This window comes from Meles meles, chromosome 4 (assembly GCF_922984935.1).
Source record: "Meles meles chromosome 4, mMelMel3.1 paternal haplotype, whole genome shotgun sequence".
NCBI lineage: Eukaryota > Metazoa > Chordata > Mammalia > Carnivora > Mustelidae > Meles > Meles meles.
Window position 1 is genome coordinate 41,633,053 of NC_060069.1, and position 23,576 is coordinate 41,656,628.

Consider the following 23,576-nt stretch of genomic DNA (forward strand, 5'->3'; position numbering starts at 1 on the left):
CTTACGTACAGAGGAAAGCCCATTAGAATAATGTCAGACCTTTCCACAGAGACCTGGCAAGCCAGGAAGGGCTGGCAAAATATATTCAGAGTACTAAATGAGAAGAACATGCAACCAAGAATACTCTATCCAGCAAGACTGACATTTAAAATGGATGGAGAGATAAAGAGTTTCCAAGACCGGCAAGGCTTAAAAGACTATGCAACCACCAAGCCGACACTGCAGGAAATATTAAGGGGGGTCCTATAAAAGAGAAAAAATCCTAAGAATATCATTGAACAGAAATATAGAAACAATCTCAGACAGAAAGACTTCAAAGGCAACACGATGTCAATAAAAACCTATCTCTCAATAATCACTCTCAATGTGAATGGCCTAAATGCGCCCATAAAACGACACAGGGTTGCAGATTGGATAAAACGACAGGACCCATCCATATGTTGTCTACAAGAGACCCATTTTGAACCTAAGGATACACCCAGACTGAAAGTGAAGGGATGGAGAAGCATCTTTCATGCCAATGGGCCTCAAAAGAAGGCCGGAGTAGCGATTCTCATATCAGATAAATTAGATTTTAAACTAAAGACTGTAGTCAGAGATACAGAAGGACACTATATAATTCTTAAAGGGACTATCTGCCAAGATGATCTAACAATTGTGAATATCTATGCCCCCAATATGGGAGCACCCAATTACATAAGAAAACTATTAATCAAGATAAAGAGTCATATTGATATGAATACAATAATAGTAGGAGACCTTAATACGCCTCTCTCAGAAATAGACAGATCATCGAAGCAGAAAATTAATAAAGAAATAAGAGCATTGAATGAAACATTGGACCAGATGGACCTCATCGACGTATACAGAACATTCCACCCGAAAACAACAGAATACTCATTCTTCTCAAGTGCACATGGAACCTTCTCCAGAATAGACCATATACTGGGTCACAAAGCAGGACTCAACCGATACCAAAAGACTGACATTATTCCCTGCATATTCTCAGATCACAATGCTTTGAAATTGGAACTCAATCACAAGGAAAAGTTCAGAAGGAACTCAAACACATGGAAGCTAAAGACCACCTTGCTTAAGAATGCTTGGATCAACCAGGAGATCAAAGATGAACTTAAACAATTCATGGAAACCAATGAGAATGAAGACACCTCGGTCCAAAACCTATGGGATACAGCAAAGGCGGTTCTAAGGGGGAAATACATAGCCATCCAAGCCTCCCTCAAAAACATTGAAAAATCCAGAATACACCAGCTGTCTCTACACCTTAAAGAACTGGAGAATCAACAACAAATCAAACCAACTCCACATGCAAGAAGGGAAATAATCAAGATCAGAGCAGAGATCAATGAGGTAGAAACCAGAGATACAGTAGAACGTATCAATGAAACTAGAAGCTGGTTTTTTGAAAGAATCAATAAGATCGATAAACCATTGGCCACACTAATCCAAAAGAAAAGAGAGAAAGCCCAAATTAATAAAATTATGAATGAAAAGGGAGAGATCACAACTAACACCAAGGAAATAGAAACAATCATCAGAAATTATTACCAACAGTTATATGCCAATAAGCTAAGCAACCTAGATGAAATGGATGCATTCCTGGAAAACTACAAACTCCCAAAATTGAACCAGGAAGAAATTGACAACCTGAATAGACCAATATCTAGTAATGAGATTGAAGCAGTGATCAAAAACCTCCCAAAAAACAAGAGCCCAGGACCTGACGGATTCCCTGGGGAATTCTACCAAACCTTCAAAGAAGAAATAACACCAATTCTCCTGAAGCTGTTCCAAAAAATTGAAGCAGAAGGAAAACTTCCAGACTCTTTTTATGAAGCCAGCATTACCCTGATCCCCAAACCAGGCAAAGACCCTACCAAAAAGGAGAATTTCAGACCAATATCACTGATGAATATGGATGCAAAGATTCTCAACAAGATCCTAGCAAACAGGATCCAGCAGCACATTAAAAAGATTATCCACCATGACCAGGTGGGATTCATCCCTGGGTTGCAAGGTTGGTTCAACATTCGCAAATCAGTCAATGTGATAGAACAAATCAATAAGAGAAGAGAGAAGAACCACATGGTCCTCTCAATTGATGCAGAAAAAGCATTTGACAAAATCCAGCATCCGTTCCTGATGAAAATGCTTCAAAGTATAGGGATAGAGGGAACATTCCTGAACTTCATAAAATCTATCTATGAAAGACCCACAGCAAATATCATCCTCAATGGGAAAAAGCTTGCAGCCTTCCCGTTGAGATCAGGAACACGACAAGGATGCCCACTCTCACCACTCTTATTCAACATAGTATTAGAAGTTCTAGCAACGGCAATCAGACAACAAAGAGAAATAAAAGGTATCCAAATTGGCAAGGAAGAAGTCAAACTCTCTCTCTTCGCAGATGACATGATTCTTTATATGGAAAACCCCAAAGACTCCACCCCCAAACTACTAGAACTCATACAGCAATTCAGTAACGTGGCAGGATACAAAGTCAATGTACAGAAATCAGTGGCTTTCTTATACACTAACAATGAAAATACAGAAAGGGAAATTAGAGAATCGATTCCATTTACTATAGCACCAAGAACCGTAAGATACCTGGGAATAAACCTAACTAAAGAGGTAAAGGACCTGTACTCGAGGAACTACAGAACACTCATGAAAGAAATTGAAGAAGACACAAAAAGATGGAAGACTGTTCCATGCTCTTGGATTGGAAGAATAAACATTGTTAAAATGTCTATACTGCCTAGAGCAATCTATACTTTTAATGCCATTCCGATCAAAATTCCACCAGTATTTTTCAAAGAGCTGGAGCAAATAATCCTAAAATTTGTATGGAATCAGAAGAGACCCCGAATTGCTAAGGAAATGTTGAAAAACAAAAACAAAACTGGCGGCATCACGTTACCCGATTTCAAGCTTTACTACAAAGCTGTGTTCACCAAGACAGCGTGGTACTGGCATAAAAACAGACACATAGACCAGTGGAATAGAGTGGAGAGCCCAGATATGGACCCTCAACTCTATGGTGAAATAATCTTCGACAAAACAGGAAAAAATATTCAATGGAAAAAAGACAGTCTCTTCAATAAATGGTGCTGGGAAAACTGGACAGCGATATGTAGAAGAATGAAACTTGACCATTCTCTTACACCGTACACAAAGATAAACTCAAAATGGATAAAAGACCTCAACGTGAGACAGGAATCCATCAGAATCCTAGAGGAGAACATAGGCAGTAACCTCTTCGATATCAGCCACAGCAACTTCTTTCAAGATATGTCTCCAAAGGCCAAGGAAACAAAAGCAAAAATGAACTTTTGGGACTTCATCAAGATCAAAAGTTTCTGCACAGCAAAGGAAACAGTCAACAAAACAAAAAGGCAACCCACGGAATGGGAGAAGATATTTGCAAATGACAGTACAGACAAAAGGTTGATATCCAGGATCTATAAAGAACTTCTCAAACTCAACACACACAAAACAGATAATCATATCGAAAAATGGGCAGAAGATATGAACAGACACTTCTCCAATGAAGACATACAAATGGCTATCAGACACATGAAAAAATGTTCATCATCACTAGCCATCAGGGAGATTCAAATTAAAACTACATTGAGATACCACCTGACACCAGTTAGAATGGCCAAAATTAGCAAGGCAGGAAACAACGTGTGTTGGAGAGGATGTGGAGAAAGGGGAACCCTCTTACACTGTTGGTGGGAATGCAAGTTAGTGCAGCCACTTTGGAGAACAGTGTGGAGACTCCTGAAGAAATTAAGAATAGAGCTTCCCTATGACCCTGCAATTGCACTGCTGGGTATTTACCCCAAAGATACAGATGTAGTGAAAAGAAGGGCCATTTGTACCCCAATGTTTATTGCAGCAATGGCCACGGTCGCCAAACTGTGGAAAGAACCAAGATGCCCTTCAACGGATGAATGGATAAGGAAGATGTGGTCCATATACACAATGGAGTATTATGCCTCCATCAGAAAGGATGAATACCCAACTTTTATAGCAACATGGACAGGACTGGAAGAAATTATGCTGAGCGAAATAAGTCAAGCAGAGAGAGTCAAGTATCATATGGTCTCACTTATTTGTGGAGCATAACAAATAACATGGAGGACATGGGGAGATGGAGAGGAGAGGGAGTTGAGGGAAACTGGAAGGGGAGATGAACCATGAGAGACTATGGACTCTGAAAAACAACCAGAGGGTTTTGAAGGGGCGGGGGGGGGGGGGTGGGAGGTTGAGGAACCAGGTGGTGGGTAATAGGGAGGGCACATACTGCATGGAGCACTGGGTGTGATGCCAAAACAATGAACACTGTTATGCTGTAAATAAACAAATAAAGGAATTAAAAAAAAAAAAGAACCAGATTTTTAAGGGTGCCTGGGTGGCTCAGTGGGTTAAAGCCTCTGCCTTCGGCTTGGGTCATGATCCCAGGGTCCTGGGATGGAGCCCCGCATCGGGCTCTCTGCTCCACGGGGAGCCTGCTTCCTCCTCTCTCTCCGCCTGCCTCTCTGCCTAGTTGTGATTTCTCTCTGTCAAAAAAAAAAAAAAAAAAAAAGAACCAGATTTTTATATTTTCACTGAATTTTAGCCAGCATTAAAAAAAAAATCATTTAGTTTAGTTAAAAGCAAAACATGAAAAAGAAAAAAAGAACACAAAACCCAAGTAGCTTACATGCAACATCTATCTTCTTAATGAGACAAAACTATGTTAGTTTCTAAACAAAGAGGTAAAATTTCATTATCTAGACATGAACTTTCCTCTTGGAGGAATTTTGTTGTTATATTGCATTCTGTTGAACCTGCCATTTGTAGCTTCTCAAAAAAAAAAAAAAAAAAGATGAAAGTGTTTGAAACCACTGTGGAGATATTTTCTTTAGGTTTGTTTGTTTGTTTTCTTTAGGTCTTTGGGTCAGTCTAGTTCAAGTGTCTTCCAGAGAACCCAGTTCAAACAGATCAAATCATAAAATGACCTGGCTGGAAGGGAGCATAGGCAGGCCAGCTTGTCTGGGGTTTAGCCTGTGGCCAGCTCACTCATGCATTCACTTCTCTTGAGAAATATTTATTGTTTCGTGGAGCTGTTTGAATCAGCTGTCCCAGGCCCTGGTGGGGCAGGGGTGAGGCAGAGGAGCAGGCTGGGTATTGGAGAAGGAGTGGCCCTATGTGAAGGATAACATGTTACCTTCTCTGGAGTCTCACAGGCCCTGGTGGCTGCCTTTTGGGGGGTAACTGCCCTGGGGAGACCAGGCACAAGACATCCTACAGCTGTGTGCCTGGCTCAGCAGGCACTCAGTGAATATGTGCTGCGTGGAGTGAATGAATTCTAGACCCTGGGCTTCGCTTCTCTGTGCCTGTTTCCCATCGACAAAATAGTCCTGATGGATGCAATGAAAGTGTTGAACAGACATGTTATGTAGAAGCTACGTACAAGCAGTGGAAAGAATGGCGGGAGGAACCATCATCCCTTGACCTGAAAGATTTCAAAGTCCTAAAGTGGGGGAGTAGTAGACAATTCCTGAGCTGGACACAAGGACGATGATAAATATGTTACACATTAGAAGCCTGGGGCACAACATCTGGACCTTGTGCCTTCCAAGACCTTAGGACTGACAGATGGAGACCCAAAGGTGTAGAGCAGGCTTTCCTCTTCCACCTCTGCCCCACGGTCACCCCTAGACTCATTATAATGTATTTGCCTTGCAGTTACAGCCTGCCCTATGGAGAAAGACTGCCAGGATGGTTCTGGTACCAACCCTATAAGGTCAAAAACTCCCCCTCCCAACCTGTGAGAGGAGCCCCAAAATGATTGGAAACAGCCTGTATCAGAGATAACCCCACTGTACATGACCACTCCTCCCAGCCCAGAAAGACCCACTAAGTATGCAGTCCCAAAACAACATAGGGGCTGGCTCCATCTCACAGAACCTTGCCTGCTCTCCCCTAGAGAGGGTACAGTTGCTTTAATAAAAACAGTTTTCTGCTTTCATTTTGGACACTGATCTCTAAGTCTTTATTGCATCAGTGCCAAGAGCCCAGACACAATGCTTTTTGCACTGACATTCTGAACTCTAACACCCCAGACAAGTATCAGGGCTGAGACTAACAAATTGCCTTTCTCTGGCTATCAAATAATGCCAGTTTTCTCACTGTCATTCTTTACCTCAAAAGTTAGAAATGTAAGTTGCAGCAATGAATATACATACCTTCTGATCCAGGAGACTTGTTAAAACTATTTTATTCTGAATGAAAAAAAAATATATTTCGTAAGTTTCCAAATTGGGCTTGAATCTAAAGCAGGAGCTTACTTCCTTTCTGGGAACCATGTATCCCTTGCAAATGAGGAGGAACCCAAAAATGAGACTTGCTCACAGTCTCATAGGGAGTTAGTGGCAGAACCAAGCCTGGAGCCAGCCGAGACCTCATCCTGCTCGCTGCACACTTGCCCATGAGTGCACACACGCATGCATGTGTGCGTACATGTACCTGCATTCTCTCCACAGCCAGAGGCACTGAATGCAGCAGAAATGACCGTGACGCTTGCAGACAACCAGGCCTTTAAGGGTGCAAGCCATATACCATGAGGTGGTAGACTCAGGCCCAGAGAAGATTCGCGACTGTCTCTTAGGCAATAGGCGCCTTGGAGAGACTCTGGTTTCTGATATCACATGGGACTCTCTGGTCCCCAGAGTAGCTCTTTTTCTTTCTTCCCAGCTACAGAGATATGTCACCTCTTCGGAGCACTGCCTCTAGCACAGCTGATCTTGCCAGAATCCCTCTGGAAAGCTGCTAGGAGGTTCCAAATGGGAGGCAGAATCCAGCTGAATGGCCTGGGAGCTGACATTGCACAAGAAGCCCATTCAGAGAGGTGCATGGTTCCTCCAGTGCTCCCTGCTCTTGCCTGTCCATTAGTTCCCTTCTTTTCCTTTCCACCCTAATTGGCCCCCATCCAGCAATCCCTGCTCTGTAGTCCAGCCCGACCTGGCACCAAGCAATCTCATTGTTCTGGTGCTAGCAGGGAACTCCACTGCTGGTTTCTATGTCTAGAAATTTGTCGAACAGAAAGTACAGGGAAGGTCACTTCTCAGCCACTGGGATACCCAAGAAAGTATGTGGAGTGAGTGCTTTTCATCACAAATTCTGCGGACTTCAGGCATTTCAGAGTTTCATTAACTTTATTGATTCTTTTGTCAATGAAGAAAAGAGATGAGAAATTATTTTAAAATGGGGTTGAGAGGCAGAATTTTAAAGACCAAAAATTACAGAATAAGATTCCTCCACACTCCTGGGACATTTGTCTTCTTTTTCCTTTATCCTTAATAATAATTGAGGGGGGAAAAATCAAAGTCCCCGTGAGACTGACTGCAGCTGGCGGACCCAGGCTAGTGCACACAGCAGATGTTGGCCCAACCTCTGTAGGAGCCCCCTGCCGGAAACGTCCTCTGACACCCGGAAGTGAAGAGAGACTCTTTCGTCCTTTCTTTATTATCCAGATAGGCATCTGGGAGTGATGTGGGGAATTCAAAAAAGAGAATCGCCTCCAAATCACACATGTGTGCCTTCAGAAGGTGATGGGTTTATACTCACGTGTAAGTTGTCACAGCCTGGATGTCTCTCTCCTGACCCCCAGACACAGAAGCCTCACTGCCCGCAGCACACCTCTGCTTGAAACTCTCGTAAGCCTGTCAAACTTGGCACATCTAACACAGAACTCACTATCTCCCGACTCCCATCCCAGCTTCTTACCTCCTCTTTAGGTAGCAATTGTGGTGGCAACTTTCCTATGAGGACCCAGGGTGCCGTGCCAGACTCCTGGCTATTCCTTAGCTCTTCCTCGCCCTCCCTCCCCAGACAATTAGGAATCTTCATCCCTTTCCTAGGAGCTCTCAAGCCTGCCTACTTTGCAGACTCCCCTGTCACATCCCTGAGCCTGGCTTCCAGGTTTCCACTGCACCCCTCACCAGGATTACTGCAACAGCCTCTAACCCTTCTCCCTGCCCCTCCTGCCCACATCCCACAATGCAGTCAAAGCTCACGTCACACTTCACTGCTTGGCTTAAAACCTTCCACACTGCTTGCTGGCCACAGAATATAGTCCAGGTTTCCTAAAGCCTATCTCCAGGGCTGTCCATGGTCGGCTGTCCTGGCTACCTCTCCAGCCCCATCGTCTCACTTCAGACTTCAGAAGCACAGCTGGAATGCTTTCAGAGCCCTCCACACACTGGGCTGCCCTGAGTTCTGCTTCTTTGGTCTCCCCATTGCCTGGAGCTCACATCCCTCTCATCTCCGCATGGCTAATAACTACCTGAGGGCTCAGCTCAGGTTGGCACCTCCTCTGGGAAGCCTTCTCTGCCCTTCCTTGTCCTCATTCCATTAAGGTAGCTGCTAGCTTGGTAGAACATATGGGACTTTATCTAGATAGAGATTTTTTTCAAGTCATGATTTTATTCAAGTCCTATGCCACATTGTACTAACAATATATCTGAGTCCTTGTTTGCTTTCCATGCTGGGCTTTAACCCACTGAAGCTCAAGGACCACATGTTAGTCACTTTTGCTTTTCCATTGCCTTGGACAGTGCCTGGCACATAGCAGGCGTCCTGCAAATGTTGGTTGACTATAACTGAAAAAGTAAAGTCACTTTACTATCCGAAGGGAAATAATAAATGAGTCCGGGCTCCTACCTCCAGGAAGGCAGATGCCATCTTTGCCACTGCCCAGCCTGCACCTGTGCTCAGCTCCTCCCTCCATGCTCTACCCTGCAGCTGAGCCCATCCCAAGTATGGAGCCTCAGTTCAAGTAGAGGAGTCCTTTTTTCCAAAGGCTTCACACCTTTCCTGGCTATATCACTTGACTATACCTGAATGATAAAGAGGATTTCTTGGCTCAGGTACGAGGAAGTCCAGAGACAAGGCAGAGATCAGGAAAAGCTCAATCAGGGATCTATACCTTTTCTCTCTCATGGGCTTCACCCTTAAGCTGCCCGCAGAATGACTGCAACAATTTGAGGCTCCGAATCACCATGACAGTATCAGAGGGAGATAAATTATATCTAAGAAGTAGGGTCTGTTTTCCCAGATGCTTCTAGGCAGACACCCCCCTCCCCCATATTTTATTGTACCGAATCAGGTAGCATTCCTGTTTCTGGGACAGTCTCATTGGCTGGGAAATGTCCTACATTGATTGGTTTATATCTGATGTCCCAAGGACGGATAACCCTTAGAGTGATCCCTCCCTTGGAATTGGTGTTCTGGTCACATCCCCTTAATGTGTGTGGGCTGCCTGGGAGAGAGGTAAAAGCCTAAACAAACAAACAAACAGACAAACAAAACTAGGGCACAGAGCTAAGGAGGAGGGAGATAGCTCAGTGCTCACTGTGCCAGCCAGAACTCAGCCTATCCTTAAAATCCTCCTCTTCTGGTTCCTGATGGATTATAACAGAAACCCTGGAATTGGGAGATTACTGAGTTACAAGAAAAGGTGGCATAGTCTAGAGTTGATGCAACAATGTGTGTGATTGGACGATATGATATGGGACAGGGCATGTTAGGATACCCTGTTGCTTCCAACAAGGATTTCTCTCTTCTACTGCAGTAGGGAATGGATTCAGCTACCACATGCCCCTCAGCCCCGTCCCCAAAGCAAGCCTGGGGCCCTTTTGAGGCTTTCTAAATGTTTTTACAAAAAGCAGTTGATAGGGACAATAAAACAGCTGCTTCTGCCATCTCCCTGATTCTTACTCATTTTCTCTTTTTCCCTTTGGCTCTATACAGTAATACAGAGGCTGATAATGCATCCTTATGCTAAAAGTGAGGGCTTTCCTGGGAAACTGGGCTGTGGGCCACCCCAACTCTGAGAATAATGACTGGTTCTCACTGGGCACCAGCGGGAGGACTCTTTTTTCCTTCCAGTAGCTCTGAGAGTTTTGCACTGTTGGGCCCATGGCCCTTCTGACCACTCCATACCTTCTTGTCCCCTCTAGATGTTTGACTGGATAAGCCACAACAAGGAGTTATTCCTCCAGAGCCACACAGAGATCGGCGTGAGCTACCAGCATGCCCTAGACCTCCAGACGCAGCACAATCACTTCGCCATGAACTCCATGGTGAGTGGGGGGCCATGGATTCCATGGTGAGTGGGGGGCGTTCTCAGCACCACCTCTGGAGGCAGGACAGTGAGGGGAGGGTTGGGAAGGGGGCGGGATAGAAACAGACTTGAGACCTGAGTAAGCGGGAGGGACTCTGTACATGCCCACTTTAGCACTCCATGGGGTTGTGTGCAGGACGTGTGGTCAGCCAGCGGTGCCTGTAGCAGATTATGGCCCATTTCTGCCTCTGGACTCTGCTTTGCTTGGTGGAAGGAAGGTGCTGGGGTTGTAGAAGGCATTTGCTCAGCACAGGATGATAAGGAAAAGTTGCCGGTTCCATTCTGCTGGTTTAACCACATCTTATGGTCCCTGGCATATGTGAGTCACTGAGCTGGGATGGTGAGGGACCTCAGGCTCACTGGAAACATTTCACTGGAAATAGTTGAGTGAATTGGGGCTGTTTATACTGGAAAAGGGGAGCCTTAAGGGACATGCAGGTGATGTCTTTAGATATTGACAGGGCTGCCTTTGGAGAGAGAATGCTAGAATTGCTCTGTGTTGGTCTAGGAGGCAGGACCATCCAGGGGAGTGCAGTTGGAGGAGGAGGCAGGACATGACTCAGGGAGACGGGATGCACTGGTGGTTAGTGAAGTCCCCAGGCTGCAGAGTGTTCAAGCAGACGCTGAATTCACAGAGGAATATTTGCTAGCTATGTGGCCATAGGGAATTCCCTTCCCTGTCCTTCAGTTTCTTCATTCACTCATAAAATGGAAATAATAGCTACCTTGTAAGGTTGTTGTGAGGAGCCGATGAGTCAATTGTAAAGTCAGTTGGAGTTGTGCCTGGTACATTGCAGGTTGTCAGTTAATATTGGTATGATAATAATGATGGTGGTGATGTGATGTAGGAGTCTATTTCAGATAAAACCCATGATCACTTGTAAACCTAATACTCCGGGATACTGTTTTTTCCACGTGGTTGCCCCAAGACTTTTTTCAAAATCTTGTCTGCTCTTTGAACCCACTGTATTCAAAATGCTTGTAGCCTAATTATGCCTCAACTTACCTCACTCTATCTTCTGCCCATTCTTCCTATTAGTGCTCTTTGTCCGAAAGAATAGCTCCCATCCATCCACCTGAACCCAAAGACACCTTATTTCAGCCAGCGATGCTGAGAAGGGAGTAGGTATTAGAAAAATGTAAACATGGAGGATCACGGAGGCCAAAAAGCAAGAGAATTTCATTTTCTACCAGGTTGTTTTAAATACACTGTGTACCAGACTTCATGTACTGAAGAAGAAACAAATTGGGCCTTAAGTTGTATGGTGTCTAGTTAGGGAAATAACCCAATCATGGTGCCGCCTGAAATGTGCAGTGATAAAGATTTGCTGAGTTAACAGAACCCGAATACCTCACTCATATAAAGCAGCAGGGATTTATTTCTTGGGCCTATCACATGCCCATCACTGGCTGGGAGGTGCTCTGCTCATCACAGGCTCCTGGGACTCAGGCGGATAGAGAGGCCGCTGCCTCAGATGTTGCTGCCTGTCCGATACGTGCTGGCTTTGAAGCTTCTGCTTAGAAGTGACACATCCCACCTCCTAAGCCACCACCAGGCATACGGCCACGTCGAACTTGCTGGGTGGGCATATGTGGTCCTACCACGTGCTAGGGAGGAAAATGTGAGGTATCTGCCAACAGCCATGATGACTAGCCCCAGGAACCGTAGCCAGGTGGAGAGGTCACAGAGATGATCATCATGAAATTAGCAGAGTAAGATAACTGTGGCTGCAGAATAACAGGTTGTGGGACCAGGCAGGGAAAACATCAACAGTGATCTTGTTATCAGTTTGTACCTACAACAGACTTGGGTCTTCATCTGCATGTAAGGACTCATTTCTGTCCAACCAGTCTCCTATAATTATGTCCCATCCGTGGCTCGATTTAGTCACAGAGGAGCAAAGCAATTGATCACAGGTGATTCAGAATGTGAACTCAAATCTAGTCAAGTTTGATTATCTGGGTACCTTGTGGGCTTCCCCTGGTGAGTTTGACAAATTCTGTGTCAGAATCTTCATGTCGCCCAACTGCTTGGCCCTAAGGCAGACAGACTCATTTTGATAAGAAGCGAAGAGAAACGTAATTAGGGAGGCAAGTCTGCCACCAAGCCCCTCAAAACAAGAAACTACAAAGCTAAGTAGAGCAGTTGTCTTTGAGTGATCTGCTCCGCAGCCCCTCTCTGCTCATATGGATCACTGAAAGTTAATGGCACAACAGAAACCTTTCTCCCGACAAATTGACTTCTGAAGTCTCCATTTTCAGGACCAAAAACAAGGGAGGAAATTTACTGAAGGGAAATATCTTGTGGAGCTGGGAGAGAGAGAAGAGGAAATTTAGTATACAACAGCCAATTAGCATGTTCAGTGCATCTCATGGTCTCCCACGGCCGACTGTGAAGGCAGGCCGCTCGCAGAGGCCTCCTTGGACTGATTAGGCTGGCTCTCCTCTCTGGCTGGAGGGCAAGGCAAGGGACATCCCAGGGTTGTTTGACCAAATTGTCTGGGCACCAGTGCTTTATAAACATGCCTCTGTGCCTTTGTTAACCCGTAGGTTTACAGGTTTGTTAGTAAAAGCAACTCCCACAAAGAGGGATGTCAGCATCCCTAACAGGTGAAAGGAGGGAATTACAGACTCATTTTCTCTGGCCTGAGTGATGGATGTTGCTGCCAAGAAACAGATGAATGCAAGCAGCTACTGCTCGAGCCCAGTGACTATAGAAGGATCCACTACTCAGGAGAAGTGGGATTGTGGATTGTTCTGTAAATTCACTGAGGCATTTCTCTTTCTGTTCTTGGAAATTATACACCCACCTATACATATACGCACAAATCTGCCCATGTAAATGCACATGTAGCGTGCTTTGTTTCAGGTTATAGGTAAGTTCTTTCGGTATTCATTGCTGAAATAGGCTAGTGACTCCATATCTTTTGGGGAGGTCACAGACCCCTAGAAATCTCAGGAAGCTTGTGGGTCCTCTCCCCAGATTAATGTGTATATGAGCATTTATTTTTTTTAGATAATTTCAGGGGATTGAAGAGTATCCTAAAGCCTTTCAGTCCACCTCCCCAGTTTAAGATCTTAAGAACTTCATGATTTCTTCATGCATTCATTCCCCAGATAATTAAGGATCAGTTGTTATACTGGATAGTGGGCATATGGTGGTGAACAAAAGAGAGATGGTCTGCCCCATGGAGGGTCCAGTGGAGAGACAGATGTTTAATAAATCATCTCAAAAATAAATATATAATTACAAACCAGTAAGTGTTATGTTGGAAGAGTAAGGTATGCTATAATAGAGTATAATAAAAGAAACTCAATTTAAATGAGGAGTCAGATACATTTTTTAATTGACAGTCAACCCTGACATAAAGCTTATTTTTTTTATTGATAGTAATTAATGGTCTGTGAATTGGCTCTGTGATGGATCAAAGAACTCATAATTAAAGAATTTCTAGGTATATTGTTTTATAAATAAAATCAACCAACTTATACTATATCAGGTTTTTGTTTTCATGTGTCTAATTTTATAAACTGGTTAAAGACCCAACTCCAGCTAAGGTGACCACTGCTGAGAAATAATTGCATATCATTAAATCATGGAAGAAAAGCCAGAAATTTCCTAAGTTCTATCAATGGATTGGTACCAATAAAGGCCATCAATTATTAACATACCAAGAGTGGGAGAGTGTTATCCTACTGAGTAAGGTACATGAGCAACTCTGAAAGAAAAAGGTTAAAATTGGTTGATCTATGGATTTTTGCCATAATAAGTTTTGTTTGTTTGTTTGTTTTTTTACAATTCCCACTGGGAAATTCTAGTTTTTTGATCTTCAGAATAACAACAGCAATGATAATGATAATAACAATAACAATATCATCCTACCTACTAAATCTAGTAGGAAAATATTCTCAGGCTTCTTACAGTGCTTCAGAAAGCCAGGTTTCTTGAGCTGTCTGAGGCCCTCCTATTGCTAAATTCTGCCTGTCGTTGTGGAATCCTTTCTCACAAATTCTCTTTCCTCTGAGTGTGGCCTTCTCTGATAAGAGTGTGGACAGATGGAAGTATGGTTGAGCTGTACTATGCAATCAAACAGTCATGTAGCCATCCATATTCTATTTCTTCGTGAAAAAGACACTCACAGGAATAAATCCAAACGTAATGCAGCTTATTTACAGTTTTAATTAGCTGATTCTTTGGGAAAAAAATAAATTGCTAATGGCTTCTGTCTAGAGTTTTAAAATATGAAATGATGTTCATTTTCTATTATTATGACTGTGAGGATTCACATTAGTGATAACCGTGTGCAGCTGGGTGGTAGGAATCCTTTCTGCTATAGCATGTTTGATAGCTGCTTTAATCCTATTAATTTGTTCACCAGAGGCACATATTGCCATTTGTGTATAAATCAGACCAATTGGAGCAAAACCTGTGGTGTTCTTTCTCTTTGTTTTGAGGGAAAATCACAAAATGGTAGCAACAAAGGAAAGTCAGATCTGGTGCATGAGAAAAAAAGATGCTGAGGCAGGTCTCCTGACCCCAATTTGAGAAGCCTTGCTTTGGGGTCATCTGTGATCTTTGATGCTTGGCATCCCCAAACCATGATTCTATAGCACTTCCCCAACCCCAAACAGGGAGCACTTTTTATAATGATGATGTTTCTAGATTTCAGTGTAAACACACACACACACACACACACACACACACACACACACACACATACACACACAATTGTGATGTTTAAATAGCCTGTATTTTATCCTGCCATAGCTGCAAAGCTCCTTAGTAGACATAGAACCTGTTTAAAGAAGTAAAAGATGACGAAGAAGAAGAAGAAGAAGAAGAGGAAGAGGAAGAGGAGGAGGAGGAGGAGGAGGAGGAGGAGGAGGAGGAGGAGGAAGAAAAAGAGATCTATCTTGTCTGGTGTGCAGCATTTTTCTTTATAGTACAATTTTTTTCAAGGAATCACATAGTGAGAGATGCCTGGGTGGCTCAGTTGGCTGAGCATCCAACTCTTGATTTTGGCTCAGGTCATGATCTCAGGGTCCTGTGATTGAGCCCTGGATGGGGCTTTGTGCTCAGTGGGGAGTCTGCTTGAGGATTCTCTCTCTCTCTCTCTTTCTCCTCCTCCCCCAACTCACACAAGCTCTCTCTCAAATAAATAAATTGATATTAAATAAGAAGAATCATGTAGTGAGCTTGCTAAAAATGCATATTTCTTTTGGCTCCCACCCTAGTCATAGGCAATCATAATCTCTGGAGAATGGGGCCCTAGGAACCTGCATTTTTAACAGATTGACTGCAGGTGATTTATATGCACATTGAAGTTAGAGAACTATTGTTCTGTGGAATCTTTAAGTATGAAACAGTCACTCCCTAAAAATAAAACATCAAAGTTCTGAAAGTCCACTTCCACTATGATAGCATGAAGAGCTCCACAGACCCACTCTCTAGGGGAACTGGTAAAAATAATTTAATTTAATTTAATTATTTTTTGGTGATAATTATTTTACAACAGCTGTTTAAAGTCTCTGGAAATGGTCCTAAGTGCGTTCAACAAGTGAAGAAATGTTTATTCAAGAAAATCTACAAAAACTCAACAAGAAATTGAGTCTGCGGTATTTGAACCACGATGCCCTCTCTCCCTTTCCCTTCCCAGTTCACTAAGATGAAATTGCCTTCCAAATTGGTGAAACCAAGAACACAGGGCCCCCAGCTCCCAGTTGAAGGACTGTCATCACAGGACATTTCTTATCCTGTCCCAAACAACCTGTTGCTGAAGCTAAGTTCTGGGTGAGTGTGGCCAAGCAAGGGGATCTCCTTCTTCTGCCTAGATCCTACTCATGGAATGGAGGTTCTCCCATAGGTCCAACACTGCTGAGCATCCTAGGCCCCAATCTCCCTTGCCCCAGCTTGTAAGGCAGAGGTTCCATGCTGGGAGAGGCAAACTGAGGCCTTAGGCTACTAAAGTGGGGTGGGGGCGACAGTGTCACTCAAGAAGTACACCATTGTCCCATACTCTAGCCCCAGAACCACGGCTCAGAGATTTTGCCTGGGGGGTGGAAGCAAACTAAAACAGAGAACTCCCAAGTCTTTTCCTAAGGGAACTGACCTCATTTGCAACAGAGAGTAGAGAAGTTTAAGCCAACAGCAGTGTCAAACATACCGTTAAGGAGATTCTGGTGAAAACAATTGGGAGAAGATTGGTAGAGTCATTGGAGATACCGGATAAATAGTAGGCAGGCTAATGTGGTAGAACTGAGGAAAGAAAACTTCTGGGGACAGAACAAATCTCAAACACAGACCTCATAGACTCTCCCTTCAAAGGAGACTAAATTTGGTTGGATAGGTCTAAGGAGCATTTTTATGCCCCAGGACATTTTGAAAATAATAGAATAATCACCTGGCCATTAGTGGAATTTAATAGCTACAAGTGGTCAAAGAAAGAGAAAATTAAAGAGAGCACTACCAAAACCATTCTCATTCCAGGGTGACCATGGGAATACCCAAAGCAGTACCACCTGGGGAACATCAGAGCGCACCCACTGTGGGAGCTGAGGTGGAAATAGTCTTCACTAAAATAGTCCAGCCAATCACAAAACAAATAAGCAAATAATATTAACAAGCCCCAGAAGTGGGGGATGAGGACCCAGAGTGTTATAATATACTATCTAAAATGTCCAGTTTCAAAAAAAAAAAAGAAGAAGAAAAAAAAGAAGACATGAAAAGGAACAGAAAAATAGGACCAGGAAAAAGAAGAAGAAGAAGAAGAAAAAAGAAAAAAAGATAAAAAGTGTACATGGGAAAGACCAAGCAACAGAAATTGCCTGTGAGAGTGACCAGATGTCAGATTTAACAAAAATTTCAAAGTAGCCATTACAAGTGGTTTTTTTAATGACACTGATAAATTATTGAACACTATATCTGAAACTAATGATGTACTATAAGTTGGCTAATTGATCTTAAATTTAAGAAAATGAAACTAAAGGAAACAATGGTTGAAGAAGTAAAAGAAAGTTTGATATCTCCTTAAACAGAGAATATCAGTAAAGAGAAATTATAAAAATGAACCAAAAGGAAATTCTGGAGTTGAAAAATACAATTGCTGAAATGAAAAATTCACTAGAAAGCTCAATAGTAGACTTGAATCGGCAGGAGAATTAGCAACCTTGAAAATAGATCAATATAAATTATATAATCTGAAGAATAGAGAAAAAAGAATGAAAAAAACCAGGACCTCAGAAAAATATGGTACACAGTAAATATACCATCATATGCATAATGGTAGTACTAGAAGGAGAGGAGAGAATAGAATAGAAAAAAAAAATCAGAAGAAATAATGGCTGAAATCTTCCCAAATTCATTAAAAAAAAATTACAGAGCTAGGAAGCATAGGAAGCTCTAAGGAGAATAACTGCAAAGAGACCTACAAACAGACACATCATACTAAAAATAGTGAAAGCAGGGGCACCTGGGTGGCTCAGTGGCTTGGTTAAACATTCAATCTTGATTTCAGCTCAGGTCATGGTCTCAGTGTCCTGAGATCAAGCCCCATCTGGGAGTGGAGCTTAAAAATTCTCTCTCTCTCTCCCCCTATTCCCCCCTCTAAAATATACTGAAAGCAAAGACAAAGAGAAAATCTTAAAAGCAGCATAAGAAAACTGACTTGTCACAACGGAATTCCAATAAGTTTAAAGCTGATTTCTTATCAGGAACAATGGAGGTCAGAAGGAAGTAAGATAATATATTCAAAGTGCTCAAAGGAAAACACTACCAACCAAGAATCCTATATCTAGCAAAGCTAGCCTTCACAATGAAGGTGAAATAAAGATATCCTCAGCTAAACAAATACTGAGAAAAGTTGTTTCCAGCAGACACACTTTATGAGAAATTACAAAAGAAGACTCTAAACAGTAATTTGAATCCACACAAAAAGACAGAGTACCAGTAAAGGTAATTATGTAACTATAAAAGACAACATAAATGCATATTTCTTCTTTTTCTCTTAGTTGATTTAAAAATTAATTGTACAAAATGTGTATAATGTGCTATTGGGCCTTTAACATACAGAAATATATGTGCCAGTAAAGCACAGGTGTTGAGTTGGAACAAAGCTGTATTGAAATATGGAAATTACTTCCTATGGTAATTTGAATCCACAAGAGCTAATGAAAAGACCCAGAAATGATAAATAAGGAGGTTAATATGACAAAAGCTGTAAATATACACATTCTTTTTTTCTCATTTCTACTTCTTTAAAAGACATGTATAAAATAGATAATATAGCAATCTAACTTTAAGTTTGTAGCATTTATAGGCATAATATATATAATAATAATATCACAAAAAGGGAGAAAGGGAATAGAGCAATATAGGAATAACATTTTTACTCACTGGAATTAATTACATCTGAAGCTGATTCTGACAAGGGAAGTGTGTATAGTAAGCTCTAGAGCAGTGGTTAAGGAAATAATTCAGAATATATAGTGAAAAAAATCAGTAAAGATGTTAAAATGCTACATTATGAAATATTCACCTAATGGAAAAGAAAGCAGTAGAGGAAGAACAAAGGTATAAAAAATGCGATGTAGATTAAAAGTAATATGACAGACATAAATCCAACTATATCAATAATGACATTAAATGTGAAAGGGTTAAACACTCCACTCAAAAGTAGAGACTGTCAGCCTGAATTTTTAAAAAAAGAAACAGCAACAAGATGGAACTATAGATTGTCTAGTTGGAAAAACTAGGTTGGAAAAAGATGTATTATGCAAATAGCAACCACAAGAAAGCCAGAGTGGCTGCATTAATAACAGGCTTTTAAATAGACTGTAAAACAAAACAAAAAAATGTTACTAGAGATACAGTGGGATATTTTATATATAACAGTTATCTAAGTACCTAACAACAGAGCACCAAAATACTTGAAATGAAACTGAGAGAAAGTAAGGGAGAATACAATCCTACAATAATAGAGACTTTGACACTCTCACTTTCAATAATGGACAGAAGATCAGTGAGAAAATAGGAAAACCGAAGCAAGGAAATAGAGGCTATAAACCAAACTGACCTAAGAGACATCCTAGAATACTTCATCCAACAACAGAAGACCATACATGTTTCCCAAGAGTACATGAAAATTGTCCAGAATAGATCATGTATGAGGTCATAAAACAAACCTCAATAAATAGAAAGGATAAAAATAATATAATTCTGACCATAATGGAATAAAATTAGAAATCAGCAACAGAAAGAAATTTGGGAAATTTGCAAATATGTGGAAATTAAATAACACACTCCTAAGTATAAAATGAGTCAAAGAAGAAATAAAAAAGAAATTGGAGTGGCAACAGGGTGGCTCAGTCAGTTAAGTGTCCAACTCTTGATTTTGGCTCAGGTCATGATCTCGGGTTTGTGAGACTGAGCCCTATGTTGGGCTCCCCACTGGGTGTGGGGCCTGTTTGGGATTCTCTCTCTTCCTCTGCCCCACCCCACTCACACACACACTCTCTCTCCCTCTAAAAAAAGAAAAGAAATTGGAAAATACTTTGAGATGAATGAAAATGAAGCACAACATACTAAAACTTATAGGATACAGCTAACACAGTGCTTAGAGAAAAATTCATAGTTATAAATACTGTATTAAAAATTTTGAAATTAATAAACTAGCATCCCAGCTTAAGGCACTGGAAAAAGAACATACTAAACCTAAAACAAGGAGAAATAAGGAAATAGTAAAGATTAGAGTTGAAATTAATGAATTAGAGAATAGAAAAACAACAGAAAAATCAGTAAAATCAAAAGCTGGTTCTTTGAAAAGATCGACAAAATTAACAAACCTTTAGCTAGAATGACCAAGATAAACAAAATTACTAGAATCTGAAGTGAAAAAAGTGACATTACTACCAACCTTACAGAAATAAAAAGGGTTATAAAAGAGTACTACAAATAATTGTATGCCAGTAAATCAGAAACTTAGGTAAAATGGGCAGAGATGAAGGCCCAGATGCCTTTACCACTGAATTCTAAGAAACATTTAAAGAAAAATTAATGCTAATTTTTCAGAAGCTTTCCCTCAAAATAGAAGAGAATATTTTCCACCTCTTTCAATTAGTCCAGTAATACCCCCAGATACCAAAACCAGACAAAAACATCGCTCAAGAAAAGGAAGATACAGACCCATATTGCTAATGAGTATGGATGCAAAAATTTCCAGTAAAATACCAGCAAACTAAATACAGCAACGTATAGAAAGAATTACATACCACGACCAATGAGAATTATTCCAGGATTGTGAGGTTGGTTTAACATCAGTAGAGTGAAAAACAAAAACCACATGATAATCTCAGTAAGCTTAGAAAAAGGGTTTAACAAAATCCAACACCTTTTCATAATAAAAGCAACTAAATAGGAATAAAAGAGAACTTTCTGAACCTGTTAAAGGGCATCTATCTATGAAAAACCAACATATGATATCATACTTAATTATTAAAGACTGGATATGTTCCACCTAAGATTGGGAACAAGACAAAGATGTTTGCTTTTGTCACTTTCTATTCAATATTGGAAGTTCTAGCCAGGGCAATTATTCAGGAAAAAGAAAAAGCATCCAAACAAGAAAGGAAGAAGTAAAACTATCTCTATTCTTAGATAACATAACCTTGCATATGGAAAATCCCAAGCCATCCACTAAAAAATTATTAGAAGTAATAAATGAGTTCAGTAAGGTTGCAGGATACACAATCAATATACAAAAATCAATTGTATTTCTACGTGCTTAAAATGAACAATCTGAAAATGAAATTAAGAAAACCATTCCATTTACAATAACATCAAGAAGATTAAAATACTTGGGAAACTTAACAATAGAGGTGTACTACTGGTACTCTGAAAACTACAAAAACATTGTTGAAAGAAAGAGCTAAATAAAGGGGAAAACATCTCATATTCATGGATTGAAAGACTTTATTGTTAAATGGCAATCAGTCTTCAGATTCAGCACATTTCTATCAGAATCCCAGCTGGCTTGTAGAAGCTGATTCTCAAAGCACATGGAATTACTTGGGACCCAGAATAGCCAAAACAGTCTTGAAAAAGTGGGAGGACTCCTATTTCTTGACTTCAGAACTTTCCACAAAGCGATAGTAATCAAGACAATATGGTACCAGCATGGGATGGACATATAGATTAATGGAACAGAATTGAGAGTCTATAAATAAACCTGTGTGTCTGTGGTCAGCTGAGTTTTGACAAAGGTACCAAGACCATTCAATCTGGAAAGAACAGTTTTTTCAACAAATGGTTCTGGAACAACCATGCAACAGAATGAAGTTGGGCCCTTTCTTCACATTAAATTAAAAACAAATAAATTAGACTTCATCAAAATTTTAAAACTTTGTTCTCCAAAAGATATAATCAAGAAAGTGAAAAGATAACCCACAGAATGGAGAAAATGTTTGCAAATCATTTACCTGATAAGGGACTTGTGTATAGAATATAGAAGGAATTCTTACAACCCAGTAAGAAAGACAACCTAATTAAAAAATGAACAAAGGAGGGGCACTTGGCTGACTCAGTCAGTAGAGCACACAATGCTTGATCTTGGGGTCATGAGTTCAAGCCTCATGTTGGGCGTAGAGCTTTCTTAAAAAAAAAAAAAAAGGACAATATATACAGTGGAGTATTAAACCTCCATCAGAAAGGATGAATACCCAACTTTTGTATCAACATGGATGGGACTGTAGGAGATTATGCTGAGTGAAATAAGTCAAGCAGATAAAATCAATTATATGGTTTCACTTACTTGTGGAGCATAAGGAATAACATGGAGGATATTAGGAGAAGGAAATGAGAAGTAAATTGGGGGAAATTGGAGGGAGAGATGAACCATGAGAGACTGTGGACTCTGAGAAACAAACTGAGGGTTTTGGAAGGGAGGGGTGGGGGGATAGGTGAGCCTGGTAGTGGTATTAAGGAGGGCACGTATTGCATGCAGCACTGGGTGTGGTGCATAAACAGTGAATCTTGGAACACTGAAAAAATAAATTCAAAAAAATGGGCAAAGGATCAGTATAGACATGTCTTCAAAGAAGATATACAGATGGTCAATAAGTACATGAAAAGATGCTTGACATTGCTAGTCATCAGGGAAATGGAAATCAAAACCACAATGAGATATCATTTTACCATTAGAATGATTATAATCAAAAAGTCAGACAATAACAAATGTTAGCAAGGACATTGAGCAATCCAAACCCTCTTACTTTCCTGCATACACTGAAGGAGTGTAACATGATGTGGCCACTTCAGAATTTAGTCTGGCAGTTACTCAAACAGTTAAACATAGAGTCACCATATGTCCCAATGATTCAATTCCTATATATATATCTAAGAGAAGTGAAAGCATATGGTTACACAAAATGTCCATACATTGTACACAAGTGTTTATAGAAACATTATTCATAATAACCAAAAAGTGTAAATAACCCAAATTGTCCATCAACTGATGAATGGATAAAGAAAATATGGTATATGCATATAATGGAATATTATTTGCCCATAAAAAGAATGAAGTGCTGATACATACTTGTTTGATAAATTAAGGATATTAGGCATGCCACAGCATCTGTTGCCAACCTGGAACAGAGTTTGCACAGCAAGAATGCAGAACTCATAAGGCAGGACCTTCGCTTCTGGAGAAGCCCTATGGGACGTGACTCTAGCAGAAGCTAAACAATCCTTGGAAGGCAGGGGCTGAAAGCAATGGATTCTATCAAAAGTGGGCCTGGGAGCCTGGCTGCTTACAAGGTCCCCAGGTGATGCATATTACATTCCAGAAACTAATGGACTGGATGATCTTTCACATTCCACCTGTTCTCGAGCATCTTTTTTTTTTTTCTGAGGTTCTAATCCTAAAGATGGAAGTAAGGCAACTAAAATGTGTCCCTCCCTGACAAGAGTGAATGTGATCCTGTGTTTGCTGTCAACACTGGGATTCCTAAGGCAGGCCTTCTGAGGAAACCTCTACTTGTAAAATATTGCACATACCACCAGCCAGACCTATTCTTACAAATCAAGTTGAACAGGATGTAGTGTTTGTATCTCCACAAACAGCCATGTGGGTGAATTTTGCTTTTTTTCCAACTCAGTAGGAGGATTATATTTTATTTTCTGATCTGCTCAGTATCCATTTATGAATCCTTGCTCTTGGCACCATTGTCAGCATTAAACCTGTCCTAAGGCAAGAGGAAGATGGTCTGGAGGGGGGCCCCGGGGCAACCAATGCACGTGGCTAAGGCAGCAGTCCTCACCCTAGCTGCCCCATCCTGGCCCCACCGTCCTAGATTCAGATTTAACTGTGCTGAGGTGGAGCCCAGGAAA

General features: G+C 41.2%; 1 protein-coding gene across 18 annotated transcripts in view; it reads left to right on the top strand.

Moving 5' to 3' along the window:
- The window catches only part of KALRN (kalirin RhoGEF kinase), a 672,007-nt gene that overhangs the window by 254,461 nt on the left and 393,970 nt on the right, over positions 1-23,576 (top strand). For all 18 annotated transcript variants that reach the window (XM_046002937.1, XM_046002938.1, XM_046002933.1 and 15 more), the window contains exon 6: positions 10,032-10,154. In XM_046002937.1, coding sequence (XP_045858893.1) covers positions 10,032-10,154 — 123 coding nt within the window. The remainder of the gene's footprint in view (positions 1-10,031; positions 10,155-23,576) is intronic.